The sequence below is a fragment of the Myotis myotis genome, unplaced genomic scaffold, assembly GCF_014108235.1.
Source record: "Myotis myotis isolate mMyoMyo1 unplaced genomic scaffold, mMyoMyo1.p scaffold_m19_p_46, whole genome shotgun sequence".
NCBI lineage: Eukaryota > Metazoa > Chordata > Mammalia > Chiroptera > Vespertilionidae > Myotis > Myotis myotis.
In genome coordinates, this window is record NW_023416353.1 from 1,196,246 (window position 1) to 1,209,883 (window position 13,638).

At 41.0% G+C, this 13,638-nt stretch overlaps 2 protein-coding genes across 11 annotated transcripts in view; one reads left to right on the forward strand and one right to left on the reverse strand.

Annotated features, from left to right (window-relative positions):
• The window catches only part of NMT2 (N-myristoyltransferase 2), a 98,640-nt gene that overhangs the window by 5,110 nt on the left and 79,892 nt on the right, over window positions 1–13,638 (reverse strand). For 4 of the 8 annotated variants that reach the window (XM_036307281.1, XM_036307277.1, XM_036307279.1 and 1 more), the window contains 2 exons: window positions 11,856–12,023; window positions 10,376–10,513 (listed from right to left, as the gene is read on the reverse strand). In XM_036307281.1, the coding sequence (XP_036163174.1) occupies window positions 10,376–10,513; window positions 11,856–12,023 (306 nt within the window). Of the gene's footprint in view, window positions 1–9,888; window positions 10,018–10,375; window positions 10,514–11,855; window positions 12,024–12,421; window positions 12,495–13,491; window positions 13,542–13,638 lie in introns of those variants that run through there. The other 4 variants (XM_036307278.1, XM_036307280.1, XM_036307282.1 and 1 more) reach the window with 3 other exon arrangements.
• On the forward strand, window positions 1,603–6,974 carry RPP38 (ribonuclease P/MRP subunit p38). Of its 3 annotated transcripts, none has more exons than XM_036307285.1 (3): window positions 1,603–1,719; window positions 3,511–3,567; window positions 6,028–6,974. In XM_036307285.1, the coding sequence occupies exon 3, from the start codon at window positions 6,043–6,045 to the stop codon at window positions 6,883–6,885; it is 843 nt and encodes a 280-aa protein (XP_036163178.1). In that variant the 5' UTR covers window positions 1,603–1,719; window positions 3,511–3,567; window positions 6,028–6,042; the 3' UTR covers window positions 6,886–6,974. The 3 variants fall into 3 exon arrangements, with proteins under 3 accessions (XP_036163178.1, XP_036163179.1, XP_036163180.1); XM_036307286.1 differs by having other exon boundaries at window positions 1,709–1,723; XM_036307287.1 differs by lacking the exon at window positions 1,603–1,719 and adding an exon at window positions 2,777–2,794.

Consider the following 13,638-nt stretch of genomic DNA (forward strand, 5'->3'; position numbering starts at 1 on the left):
AGGATGTGATGATTGGAATTGTGACCTTGAGAGGACAAGCTTGAGGGCAAATGCCAACATTCTGAGGATGGCAAATGGAAATATAGAAAGCCCTTGGGGTTTTGATGAACTGCTGTGTAGCCAAATGAGCCAGTTCTGGAAAACCTCCAGACTTCTGTGACAGATAATCACCCCTATTGAATAACCACTTTCAGTAGGATGCTTTGAAAAAGCATCATCATCCCTTCAACTGGATGGAAATACATGCACCTTTAGACTATATTTAACACAGCGGCACATGTGGGTATGAAGAAACACAGTCTATGCAACAGGGCTTTCCCCACTTTCCTTTTTGGCAAATAGGATCTTTACTGTGCTCCAGCCCAAGGCTTCCTGTCAAGTGAGGGACTGACCATGTCTGGGACCACAGACAAGTACTGTTTGTGTATATGGTACAATATATATAACATAAAGTTTATTATTTTAACCATTATTAAGTGTGCAATCCAGTGGAATTAAATACATTCACAATACTGTTTTACCACCACAACTATCTACTTCCAAAACTTTTTCATCTTCCCCCACAGAAGCTCTGTATCAGTGATGATGAACTTATGACACGTGTGTCAGAGGTGACACGCAAACTCATTTTTTTGGTTGATTTTTCTTTGTTAAATGGCATTTAAATATATAAAATAAATATCAAAAATATGTCTTTGATTGCAAATATCAAAAAATTTCTATATGTGACATGGTACCAGAGTTAAGTCAGGGTTTTTCAAAATGCTGACACGCCGAGCTCAAAAGGTTCGCCATCGCTGCTCTATATCCATTAAATAATAGTTTCCCATCCCTTCTTCCTCTCAGTCCTGGTAACCTCAATTCTACTTTCTGTCAGTATGAGTTTGCCTATTCTTGGTAGCTCATATAAATTTAATCATACAATATTTGTCATTTTGTGACTGACTTATTTCTCTTTGCATAATGTTTTTCAAGATTCATCCATGTTGTAGCATGTGTCAGTACTTCATTCTTTCTTTTATGGCTGAATAATGTCCCGCTGTGTATATATCACATTTTGTTCATCCGTTCATCTATTGATAGGTGCTTTGAGTTGTTTCCACCGTTTAGCTATTGTGGATAATGTTACTATGAGCATTGGCATATAAGTATCTGTCCAGTGCCAGCTTTCAATTCTTTGGGTTATACAGGAGTGAGCGAGAGTAGGCATGTTTCTTCCCTCAAATCACCCTCATCCCCCATTTATCTTTCTCTGTGTGTGTGCCGCTCCCTTCTGGATCCTCCATTTATCTTGATTTTTATGGAGCTGGGGATTCCCACAGGGATTCCGTGAAGATGAGGGCACTGGGCCGGGGTTAGGTGAGGCGTCCCTTAGGCAAGCCAAACACGGAAAAGCGGGGAGAGAGAGGGGACTGCACTGCCAGGCGCTGAAAAGTAGAAACTGGGTCCGAAGGGAGAGGGTGGCAGCTGAGAGGACCAGCCTTCAGGAGACAATTGGCGTCGGACTGGCTCCCAGATCAGGCAGTCCGGCCAGCTAGCGGCGGGTTACCGTGGCAACCTTGAGATCTCGCGAGATAGACATCGCGCCTGCGCAGCGCTGCTGCCGCACCCTCTCCGGAGCCTCCCGCCTCCACCCGGCTCCCAAACTCCAGGTGTTTACAGCTCGGTCCTCCCGCTGACCCCCTCGGCCGCGGTGGCAGTGAGCCGACTTTTTCTGCTGTAAGTGAGTAACGCAGAAGGACGAAGTGTGGCGCTCCGTGAGCGTGTGGGAGGCGGAGCCGGCCGGGCGGCGGCTGTGCGCACGCGCACGGCGGCTCACGCGGAGCCGGCGCTGCCGCGATCGGGAGTGAGGGCGCCCGGACCGCGGAGGGCGGGAGGGGGCTCACCCGGGTGGGTCGTGCCTGGGACGCGCGGAGTGCGGGCCCCACGGCACGCAGGGTCTCCGGGGCTAGCCCTTGACCCCGCCGCCCCCGCCTGGCGGCCCCCCGGCCTCGGGCCTCGGGCCGTGGCTCTGGCTCCGGCTCCGTGCGCGGCCTGGGGTGGAGCCTCCCTCTGGCCGCACAGCCTGGGGTGGAGACGGGCAGCAGAATGACTGCGGTCGTGTAGGCTAAACCGTGACATACCGAAGGCACCAGACACCAGGGGAGGGTGCACTCTGCGCCGGCCTCCCCTCCCGCGGGATCCAGAGGCCGGGAGTGGCCCTGAGGCCATTCTCTGCTTTCCTCCGGGTGGATCACTGTGTTTGGTAGATGTCACCTCTTAGCTGCTTTAATTAGCATGCATTTCTGTCCATCCCCTCTGCAGCTACTCATCTACAGGCCACCATCATTTTATTTTTTAAAAAATATATTTTTATTGATTTCAGAGAGGAAGGGAGAGGGGGAGAGAAACATCAGTGATGAGAGAGAATCACTGAGCGGCTGCCTCCTGCACGCCCCTCCCTGGGGAGGAGCCCTTCATTCCGAGCCAGCGGGGTAGGGCCCGGCATCATTTCTTACTAGGACTTCCCGCTGGAAGGTCCTCGAGGGCCTTCGCCACCTGGTCCTTACCCACCTTCCCTAGTATCTCACTCCTCTCCCTAGCACCTGCCCCTGACACTGACTTACCTCCTTTAATGCTGTTCCTTGGACACTCTCCTTTGGTGATCCCTTTGGTAGGCATTCTTCAGGATTTAGTCAAAGGGTCACTGCCTCCAGGAGGCCCTCCTGACCCCCTCCACTACGCCAGGCTTCTGCTACGTCCCCTTAGGGCCCTGCTGGTCCCTGGTCTGAATGTCTTACTGGATTATCTGCTGGTATGTCTTCCTCATAGAGTCTAAGCTCAGTGAGGCCAATGACTGTTTTTCTGTGCTATTTCATGGCTTGTACTGTGGGTAATCCAGAAATACTTGAAGTAAGAAAGGGCGCTGTGAGGCTGAGGATGGGAGTAGTATCCCAGGCAGAGGGAATAATGTGCATAACGACATGGAGAGGAGAAACGGATGACCTCATTAAGTAGCATGTGGCCCAGTGGCGGGATGTAATGTGTGTTGGGGTACCTAAGGAGAAAGGCTGGTGGGGAGAGGGGCCAGTGTGTGTGGGGGCCTTAAAGGGTTTGCACTTGATCCTATAGCAGTGATGGCGAACCTATGACACGTGTGTCAGAGGTGACACGCAAACTCATTTTTTTGGTTGATTTTTCTTTGTTAAATGGCATTTAAATATATAAAGTAAATACCAAAAATATAAATCTTTGTTTTACTATGGTTGCAAATATCAAAAAATTTCTATATGTGACATGGCACCAGATTTAAGTTAGGGGTTTTCAAAATGCTGACACGCCGAGCTCAAAAGGTTCGCCATCACTGTCCTATAGGCAGTAGAGGCGTCCAGTCAGCCCCAAAGGCACCTCAGCAAGGGCTTCCTATTTTTCTCCTCCAAAGCTGTTACTCCTCTTTACCAGTGAGTATTTGTGCATTATAGGGCATTAAGGTTCTGCTTATCTGAACTTGGTTCTCATCTCCCCAACCAGATTCTGAAGACAGAAGGAGTTAATGCGTATCTTGCTTTCTCTCCAGAGCACATCACTGTAAGTACTTATTCTGTCTTTGAATGTTGACACATTAACTGACTTGCAGTTTGGCAAGAGCTCTGTTAGATCATTGTTGTCTTTTTAAAAAAATATATATTTTATTGATTTTTTTACAGAGAGGCAGGGAGAGGGATAGAGAGTTAGAAACATCAATGAGAGAGAAACATTGATTAGCCACCTCCTACTGGGGATGTGCCGGCAACCAAGGTACATGCCCCTGACCGGAATCGAACCTGGGACCTTTCAGTCCACAGGCCAATGATCTATCCACTGAGCCAAACAGGCTAGGGCAGACCTTTTTTGTCTTGCTTGTCTTCCTGACCACCTTAAACCTGCTACCAGCCTTGGATTTGAATGAGCTCCTTCCCAGTTCCCTGAGCTTGAGTGGAGCATGTAGAGAATGGGCGTAGGGGCGGGCTGTGCAGTGTGGCTGGTTTGAAGACGGCAGATAGTCTCTAGCAGTGGACATGATACTGATATGAATGAGATCTGTGGGGACCAGGAGAGGTCAGGAGACCATTTTTAGAGCTATCCAGTGTGGATAAGCCTCCTGTCCTACACCTGTGGTTCCTTATTCCAGTTCTGCATCACATTCACCCAGGCAACGCTTTACAAGTCCAGGTGCACCAGTCTTATTCTCAGACTCCAATTGAGTAGATCGAGTGTAAGGACCAACCATCTCTATGTTTTAAAGGCCACAGATTATTTTTGAAGTGCAGCCAGGATTGGGAGAGCATAAAATTTAGATTTGGGAGCCAGCTGTGACTTCAAGCAAGGTGTTTGACCCGAGTCTCTTTCCTCATCCACATGCTGGGCAATTATACAGGAAATTTGTGAGACTCAACACATGGAGCAAGTACCTTATAAATTCTGACATTCCACAGACACTTGCTTGTCAACATCAGTAGACAGCCCAGTACGTAGGAGTTCAGTTGGAGAGGATTAATCCTAACCCTGCCTGCAGCGTTCCAGGGAGGGGAGGCTCAGTGGTATAAATGAGGGAATATCTGGAATGAGAAACCTGAAAGCAGGGGTAGTTCCAAACTCCAGATGTCTTCACAGCTGGCTTAACTTCCTTGAGTTTTGCCACGTGGGTCCCTACGGTTGTTACCTGAGCTCCAGAAAGAATGTGAGGAAGAAAACTGAGTGAAGAGAAAGGATATGCAGTTGTCTCTGGGAAGGAGAAACACGATATACTCCCTAGACTAGTGGGTTTTGTTTTTTCTGTTTATTGATTTCAGAGGGAGATAGAAACCTTGGTGAGAGAGAAAAATTAGTATTGACCGCTGCCTCTTACAGGACCCTGCTGGGGACTGAACAGGAGACCTCTTGGTGTATGGGTTGATGCTCAGCCACTGGGCTACACCAGCTGGGCTAGACCAGTGTTTTATAACATTTTCCCAGTAAGGCTCCTTCTGGTTATTTTTCCCTAATGGATTAATATCTTTAAATTTCGTTACAAAATCTTGCTAGTTTTCATCAAATTGCCAGCTGGAGGAGCAGTTGGCTTGGAATAACTGTAGGAAGGGGGACTGTCCATCTGTATGTGTATCAAATGTTTTAGGGAGATATATAAGAAACTCAGAGTCCAGGGAGGAGGACTTACAAGAGGCATAAAATGAAAGTACCATTTGAATTTTTAATCATGTGCAGATGGTACTATTTAAGTTTTTTTAAAAAAAATCACATGTAGTTAATCATTAATGGCAGAAACTTCCAGGGCCCTCACAGATTGTGAGCTCCATGCAGGTGAACAAGGGGACTTATGTGGGTGGATGTGGGGACTTGTTCATGCTGAACCCCAGAGCCTAGAACACTGCCTGCACATTTGGAGGTGCTCAGTGAATATTTGTTGAATGGATGAATGGAAGCCTAACTAGAGAGGAATTTAGAGAACAGTAACAAATCTATGAGATTAATATCATACAGCCATTAAGAGGTTAACCGCTAATTCTGAACATGTAGAAAATTTTTATTTATTTTTAAATAATATCTTTATTGGTTTTTACTGAGGAAGGGAGAGAGAGAAACATCCATGTGAAAGTGAAACATTGATTGGCTGCCTCCTGCACACCCCCTACTGGGGATCGATCCCACAACCCCGACTGGAAATCAAACCAGCAACCCTTAGTGCATGGGACAATACCCTAGCAACTGAGCCACACAGATCAGGGAAACATGAAACATTTTTAATAAACTAAATAAACAAATAGAATTTCACTGTGATTGCAATAATGCAAAACATTCATATATGGCCTATATATGAATAAAAACAGTCATGAAAAAAAATGGGGAAAATTACTGAATCTTAAAAAGAGAGGTTAAGTGTCTGGTCACATAATTGGTCCTATGATTAGGCCTGCTGTAGCCTGTAAAGAATCAGAATAAGTATAACCAGGATATTCTTAAGACATGCACTGCTAGTTAACAATTGTCCTTTGTCGTTTTGCTTCTCAGTGAAGGATTTTTATAATGGCTGCAGCTCCTCAGGCACCAGGGAGGGGCTCGGTTCGGAAGACAAGACCTTTAACTGTAAAGACATCATTGAACAACCCGTATACTATCTGCTGGAGTGCTCTGGAGAGAGAGGATTTGCATTTCATCTTACAGACACTTGAAGACAGATTTAAATCAATTGGACTTGAGAAAATTGAGAATAAGAAAAGAAGTAAAAAGCAGTTTTTTAAAAAACAAGGCAGAGACAAATGTAGCATAGATGTTCATATGAGTGAGGATCTGAAGGAGAAAAAAACAGAAGATAATGAACAAGTATCAGGGTGGACTTCTGTCCAGGTGAGGAAGCAGCTTGCCATTGGCGTTAATGAAGTCACCAGGGCTCTGGAAAGGAACGAACTGCTTTTGGTTTTAGTGTGTAAGTCAGTCAAGCCTGCGATCATCACCTCACACCTGATTCAGTTAAGTTTAAGCAGAACGGTCCCTGCTTGTCAGGTTCCCCGTCTCAGTGAGAGAATTGCGCCTGTCATTGGCTTAAAATGTGTCCTAGCTTTGGGATTCAAAAAGAACACCACTGACTTTGTCAATGAAGTGAAAGCTATAATCCCCAGAGTACCCAATTTAACTGTACCATGGCTTCAAGACAGACTTGACTCCAGGGAAAATTCAGAGTCCGAATCTTTGGAAAGCCAAGACAGAGAGGTTTGGGACACTTCCTTTGAAGACCTCTCTAAACAGAAGAGAAAGCTCACTGAAGGTCAGCAGGCTGTAGTGCTACAACCCCTTAAAATAAAGAAACTGATTCCAAACCCTAATAAAAAAAGGAAACCACCCAAAAGTAAAAAAATTACTTCAAAGTAATCATGTATAAACTTGTCACTACATACAATTGGAAAATGACTCCTTGTAAAAAACCTTGAAGCTAATAAACTGAATTACTTTTACATAGATCTGTGGGAGATTGTTTGGTAAATGTTCCTTTCAAATGCATGACTTTTTAGACAGCACAGATAATGCTGAAGCTTAAAAACACTAAATGCAGAAAATATTCTGAAGTATGCATATCAAAAGTTTATTGACACTAATGTCCATGCTTGTATAGATTCACTTTTTAAAGGTTGGTACAATGCTTGTGAGCAAAAACATCTGTATCCTACAGCACTTAACATCTTTCTCTCAAACTTAGAAAATGTACCACAGTACACATGGTCTAAATTAGAGTAGATGAAACTGGACTGCAGATACGCCATCAGTTTTAAAGGAAAGATGCTAAATGCTAAGCAATACATTGTCTTCAGAAACAATACATCAGGTTTTTACTTCCTTCTATTTTACTTCCTTTGGGTAGGTCTAAGCATTGGCTTGGGAGAAAGGCTTGACACCTTTAGGAAAAGCCAGATAAGGTCTTTTGACTAGTTAGAATTCACCCCTTTACATGGTTAACATTTCCTTGAAAATATAACATGTATAAAAAGTGTGATGGTAATCAGGTGAAATGAGGCAGGAAGTAAATAAAACGGAGCTTGGATTCTCAGAGGTGAGTCTGTACAATGATGGGCATCCTTCATGTTAGGAAATGGAGCATAATCAGTACTCTATGGTTATGACAGTGTCTGCTACCTACAGTGTGTGTTTGAAAAAGTAACTTTTTCTAATTTAAGGGGAAGAGTGGCCAGAGTTTATTTTCAGCTTTAATTCTGTTTGATGCATGAATTATGCCACCTCCACTCATTTAAATTTTACTGAATACTATCGTGGCAAAAAAAAAAAAAAAAAAAAATCTCTTAAGAAATTGAGTATTTTCATCATTGACAAAGGATGCAGGACAAATGTAGGTTTTTTGAATATGTAAAACACTATATTACACTGAAATTTAGTTCTAATAGCTACTTAAACGCAGCAGTTTTACATAATTTGCTTAAATTATAGAGGCAAATGTGCTATTTATTTTTAAATGAGGAAAAAAAAGATTTTAATAAAATTGGAATTTTAGCCCGTGACAAAATTTCTGACTGGCAATTCTGTAATTATTTGAAAACCTCCCTTTGTATGACTCTGTGCTATAACAATGAATGGAACATAATTCCCAACTGTGCCTTGGCTTCAGATTAAGTTAAAATCTCATTTATTTAACTCTGGTAAATTGGTTCAGTTTTGCTTCTTGAAGTTTTCATCTTCTGTTAAGGAAAAATAGTAATACCATTGGGTTGAATCATCCTAAATAAGAACTCTTCCTTTATGTCTTCAAGAAAGTACACAGTTATCTGAGTACGCTCTACTGTGGGGCCCATGCACGCCCTCTACCGGTAGTCTCAAGGATACCACAAGCCCTGGGTTGGCCTGTTGGTTAATGGCAAGCTGCAGAAAGTAGCATTCAGCTCCTTAATGTAAATCAGGATAAACAACTTTTCTTTCAGGGCCAGATAGCATATATGTTAGACTTTTTGGTTCATACAACCTCTATTGAAACAAATCAACTTTGTCTTTTGTAGCATGAGGCAGCCATAGGCAGTATATAAGTGAATAAGTGTGTGTTCCAATAAAACTTTATTTATGGATGCTGAAATTTGAAATTCATATCATTTTCATGTATCCCAAAATGTTATTATTTTCCTCTAACCACTCAAAAATGTAAATACCATCTTTAGCTTAGGGTGTACAAAAACATGTGATGGGCTGGATTAGGGTGATGGGCTATAGTTTGCTAGACCCTGCCTGGTATAAGATAGGAATGGTTTCATTTGACTACTTATAACATGAAGGAAAAGCCATCATGTCTAAAATAATTAAAATTTTCTGGACAGAACAGCCTAGGCACTGGAAGAGGGAAGGCAGAAAAAAGTAACTACTTCGTGGAATGAGTCAAGGCCAGTTTATATGGCCTCATTTAGCATCTTTTTTCTCCTTGGACTATTGACAATATATATATATATACATATATATGTACACTGTGAAACGTGTTTTTTCAAATTCTAGATAAAAACATCAGTAACAAAAGTATGAATACTTATTTACAAATAAGACATTTTCTATTAGCATGACAGCTTTCATGATAAATTAAAGTCAGCATTAAGGAATATGTGCAATTTTGCATAAGTAATAAAAACATTCAAACTATCAATATCCTGATAGCACTAATAAATTCCACTGGGCAGTTCCTTTGACTTTAGCACTTATATTTTCTTTTCCTCACATATCCTTGCTGTTCCTGAAAAGAAACGAGTTTGTGCAGCAGCAGCAAAGTCTAGTTAGTCATGGTGCATACTCTTTCAGAGAGCACATTTCATGTTTGCACAAAACTTTGCTTTTGAACCCAACCACCAACCTGTTGAACATTAAAGTACAAATTTGTGTGTTTATTGATTTGGCAACTTTGCTTCTGGAGAAATAAATGTACTAGTCACCAGTACATTTTTATCTTGCTCTACACACAAACACCCACCACTCATCATGGAGTTGTGGAAATGCTGATTCCAGAAATGTCTCCAATGATAGCATGGAAGATGATAGGAGGAAAAATTTCCCAGTTACACAGACAAAAAGACTATCACTTGATAAACAGAAATGCAGCAGTTTATCTCCAACATTAGCAAAGATTTTTTTACACAAGTCTGTGACTTCTGTTCCGTCCATAAAAAAAAAAAAAAAAAAAAAAGGCCCTTTCTAGAGAATGGAAAAATACCTTCAAGAGATGGTCAAAAGTTTGAAAATTAGAGGAATGTGCTCTTTGTACTCTTTCATCCCTCCTTCAAATGGGTAAACAGTGAAAAAAAGGAAGAATGTTAACATTCTAGCTAGACATATGTAGTATTGGTCACATATGGATGTTTTTTCATCTTTTCCAATTATTACTGACTGCATCAGTTTCACTTAGGTTGTGCTTTTATTCTTTGGAATGACAGTTCCAGAAATCATTAAATAGAATATTAACAAATGATGGATGGTATCAGTTCTAGGGATGGAAACATCCATCTATTGTAATACAAGTCCAACCTAAAGGAAGGGAAGAAATGGAATAGTAAGGGCAGGTAAGCAAGAGACAATAAAAGCATAATATGCTAATTAGACTGAACATCCTTCCTGACAAACTTCCGGACGAAGCTGGGACTGCGAGGGAAGCCCGGATCCCGGGTGCCTGCCAGCGGCTGGAGGGAAGTCAGTGCCGGCAGCTGGGAGAAGGTAGGCCTACTCTTGCACGAATTTTGTGCATTGGGCCTCTAGTTAAGTTATAATGTAGTACAATAGACCTGTGTTTTTTAAAAGCTACTAAAAAATTAATAATCCTAAGGGAAGTATGGAATTTCCTAGATAAATATATTAAGTTTATAAAGCATATATCAACTTTTCTTACCTTTTCAGAATCTGTTCCTGGACACCTCCAATTGTACAAGTAATACTGTAAATTGCCATCTCCTATTCCAAACTTGAGTTTTTCCAAGAATGTCTTATTTTCCATCAAATCTAGTGCATTGAATACATCAAATCCTTTCTGCCAATGTAAAAAAGATTGAAAATTTCAAAAGACTAGAGTGTTTTCTGTATTAAGTATTTCAGCATAACATTGAATTCCTATAACCTGAATATGCACTTATAAGATTCAATGTCTGTAACATATATAATATAGGTTAAGAATTCAGTTATATATAACTAGCAGTGAATCTGATGAAGTCAGCTATCCAGCAATGCTGAATTAAAACACAGTATGCTGGCTCACAGTGACATAACAAAATCTATTAAAAGTTCAGAAAATATTTCTTCCTGTTTTAGAAGGAACAGTTGCCTAGATGGCTCCATCTCCAAAACTGCTACTGGTCTTTCTAAGTTCTGACTTAGTTCAAGTTACAGCCAAGAAACCAAAGTTGTAAAAACTTTAAATAGTATATTTGTCTTGGGCTGATAATGGAAAATAAATTTTCTAAAATTTAATAGTAGAAATCTAATGTCTTTAAAATGTTAGATAATAATATGCAAAAGGTGATATAGATGAAGCACCTAAATTTCTATGTCTTAGGGCTTTTACATTAAATAACTAATTACTGGCCTTCTAGGGGAAGTAGTTGAAAATGAGCAATAGGATGAAATAATCAGGATAATGTTGATTTGGGGATCCACTAGTAATGGGTTTTTTATGTGTTTTTTAAAAAATTGATCAAATACTAGTAAATGCAAGGAAGACACTTTTGAGGTGTTGTTCCCAAATTCTCATGAATATTTTCTCATATTCAATAATTACTTTAAAATGTATAAAATGTATCTGTCTACTGATTTTAATTTATTTTTAAAGGAAAATGTTTATTTGCAGCAAGAATTTAAATTGTCCTAACTATGACACTGAGGAAATAATAATAAAAAAAAGTATAATAAGGCATATTTTGAGTTTAATTCCTTTCATTTTATAGTCTAATTTTGACAATAATCCCCTTTAAAAATAAAGTCCCTTTCATTTTAAAATTCAGAGACCATTTATTTAAATCAAAAAACTGGTTGATGCTAATAATTCACTATAAAACAAACACTCATGTATTTTCCTTATATCATGGGATCATGTATTTTTCTTATATTTCTTATGGGTTTTATGTACTCTTATGTAAATGTTTAAAGTATCTACTTTATAAAAAATGACTTTTTGGTTAAGTTGCAATAGGATTAATGATGAAAATAGCCACTGAAGTTTTACAAGAAACTTCTCAAAATTCTTCCTTTGACCGATGGTCAAAAGTAATAAACATTCAAATTAATTCATCTTGTGTGAAAGAAAATACAGTAAGATGCTTTATATACTTACACACACATATTTGGAAAAACAGGACAAAAATAAATGAATTGCTTACCAATTTAGCTATAATGAGCGCATCATTCATGAGGTCTAACAGGGGCGTCTCCGTGTGAATGTTGTAGAAGGAGTAGGCAGCCTTGAGGCTCTTATGAGCAGGGTGGTGCATGACTGTGGAGGGGAGTGTGTAGAAGCTCAGGAAGTCAGTAAGTTTACCACTGGAGTTCTAAAGAACAAAGGTAGCATCAAGTAAATACCTTCTGGTTCTCAACCATCCTAATGCTGCGACCCTTTAATACAGTTCCTCATGTTGTGGTGACCCCCAACCATAAAATTATTTTCGTTGCTACTTCATAACTGTAATTTTGCTACTGTTATGAATCGTAATGTAAATATCTGATATGCAGGATGTATTTTCATTGTTACAAATTGAACATAATTAAAGCATAGTGATTAATCACAAAAACAATATGGAATTATAGATGTGTTTTCCGATGGTCTTAGGCGACCCCTGTGAAAGGGTTGTTCGACCCCCAAAGGGGTCGCGACCCACAGGTTGAGAACCGCTGGTCTAGAACAAATATTATCCATGCATTTAAGCTAACTTTTTGATCTTTGACTTACTTTCTGTTAGAATAAAAGCAACAAGTCATACTTCTCCCTCAGCAGTCTGATATGGAGCCTTGTAGAATATGTTTTGTAGAGGTCGAGAAGGGTTTGGGGTTGTAACGTTAGGCTAAATGCTGATTGATGATTTGCATAAAGATCTTTATCAATAGAAAGTTTTAAAAGGAAAGCTTCCTTCGGGATGATTACTGAGTCTCTTCAGACTTACGGAAAAGTAATCAAAATAACATCATTGCTTTTACAGAAATAAGAGTGTTAAGGATTAGACGCTGCCTTTTCCAGCTAACAGACATGTATAATTTTAACATCTTCTTGGCACAAGGGGAGAATTTTATTTTATTAGCTTAAAGCAAAGTTGGATAGAGTTTGGAAGCTGTTTTTAGAAGCTTATGGAAGGTACTGGTATTATACCAAAATATACATATGTGAGTAATAGAAAATCTGAAGCTATCAAAAATTATAAGGGATATAATAGTGATATTTATTTCATTATCATTGGTATACTCTTCAATACAAGAAATTAGCTGGTGTTATTTGTGTTGTTTTAAGAGCTGTGGTAACCGGAGAGACAAGATGGCGGCGGAATAGGCAGACGCATCCCAAGGCTCGCCCCGGAGCAAATAGAATGAGCAGTTGAAACAGATAACATCCATCCCCGAATTGGCGAAGTATACTCAGCTGGTGAGACAGTTTGCAGCCGGGAAGGGCAGAGTTCCCCTGGAAAGGTAAAAACCAGGGACCTGGGCAGGAAAGTTTGCCAAATCTCTGAGCCCAGAGGGTCAGAGGGAGACCGAGCAACACCCAGCCGTGTCCCTTGGGACAGGCACAGCCCCTGACTGTGGAAAGGAAATCTGCAAGACTGTTGGTGCCAGGGGATTTGAGATCTAGGTTCCATAATTATGGAGGACTGAGCCTAAAGGGGGCAGCCTGAAGCGCTGACCAGACCATGCAGTGCCGGTAAGAGAGGAGCTTACAGAGACTCAGTCTTCCTCGTTTCTGCGGCCGGCATTTGTTTGTTTGTTTTCACTGAACCCTGTTCATAGGACATTTCGGATACAGACACTCACCCGTGCTGAGGAGCAGGAGAAGGTGCAGACGAGTGGAATCTGGGAAGAGGCTGGGGAGAGAAGGGGGTCCAGGAGAGGTGGCAGCAAATTGAGTGATGAGTCACCCCTGAGCCCAGGACTTGGGCAGCCATTTTCTCCTGAGGATAT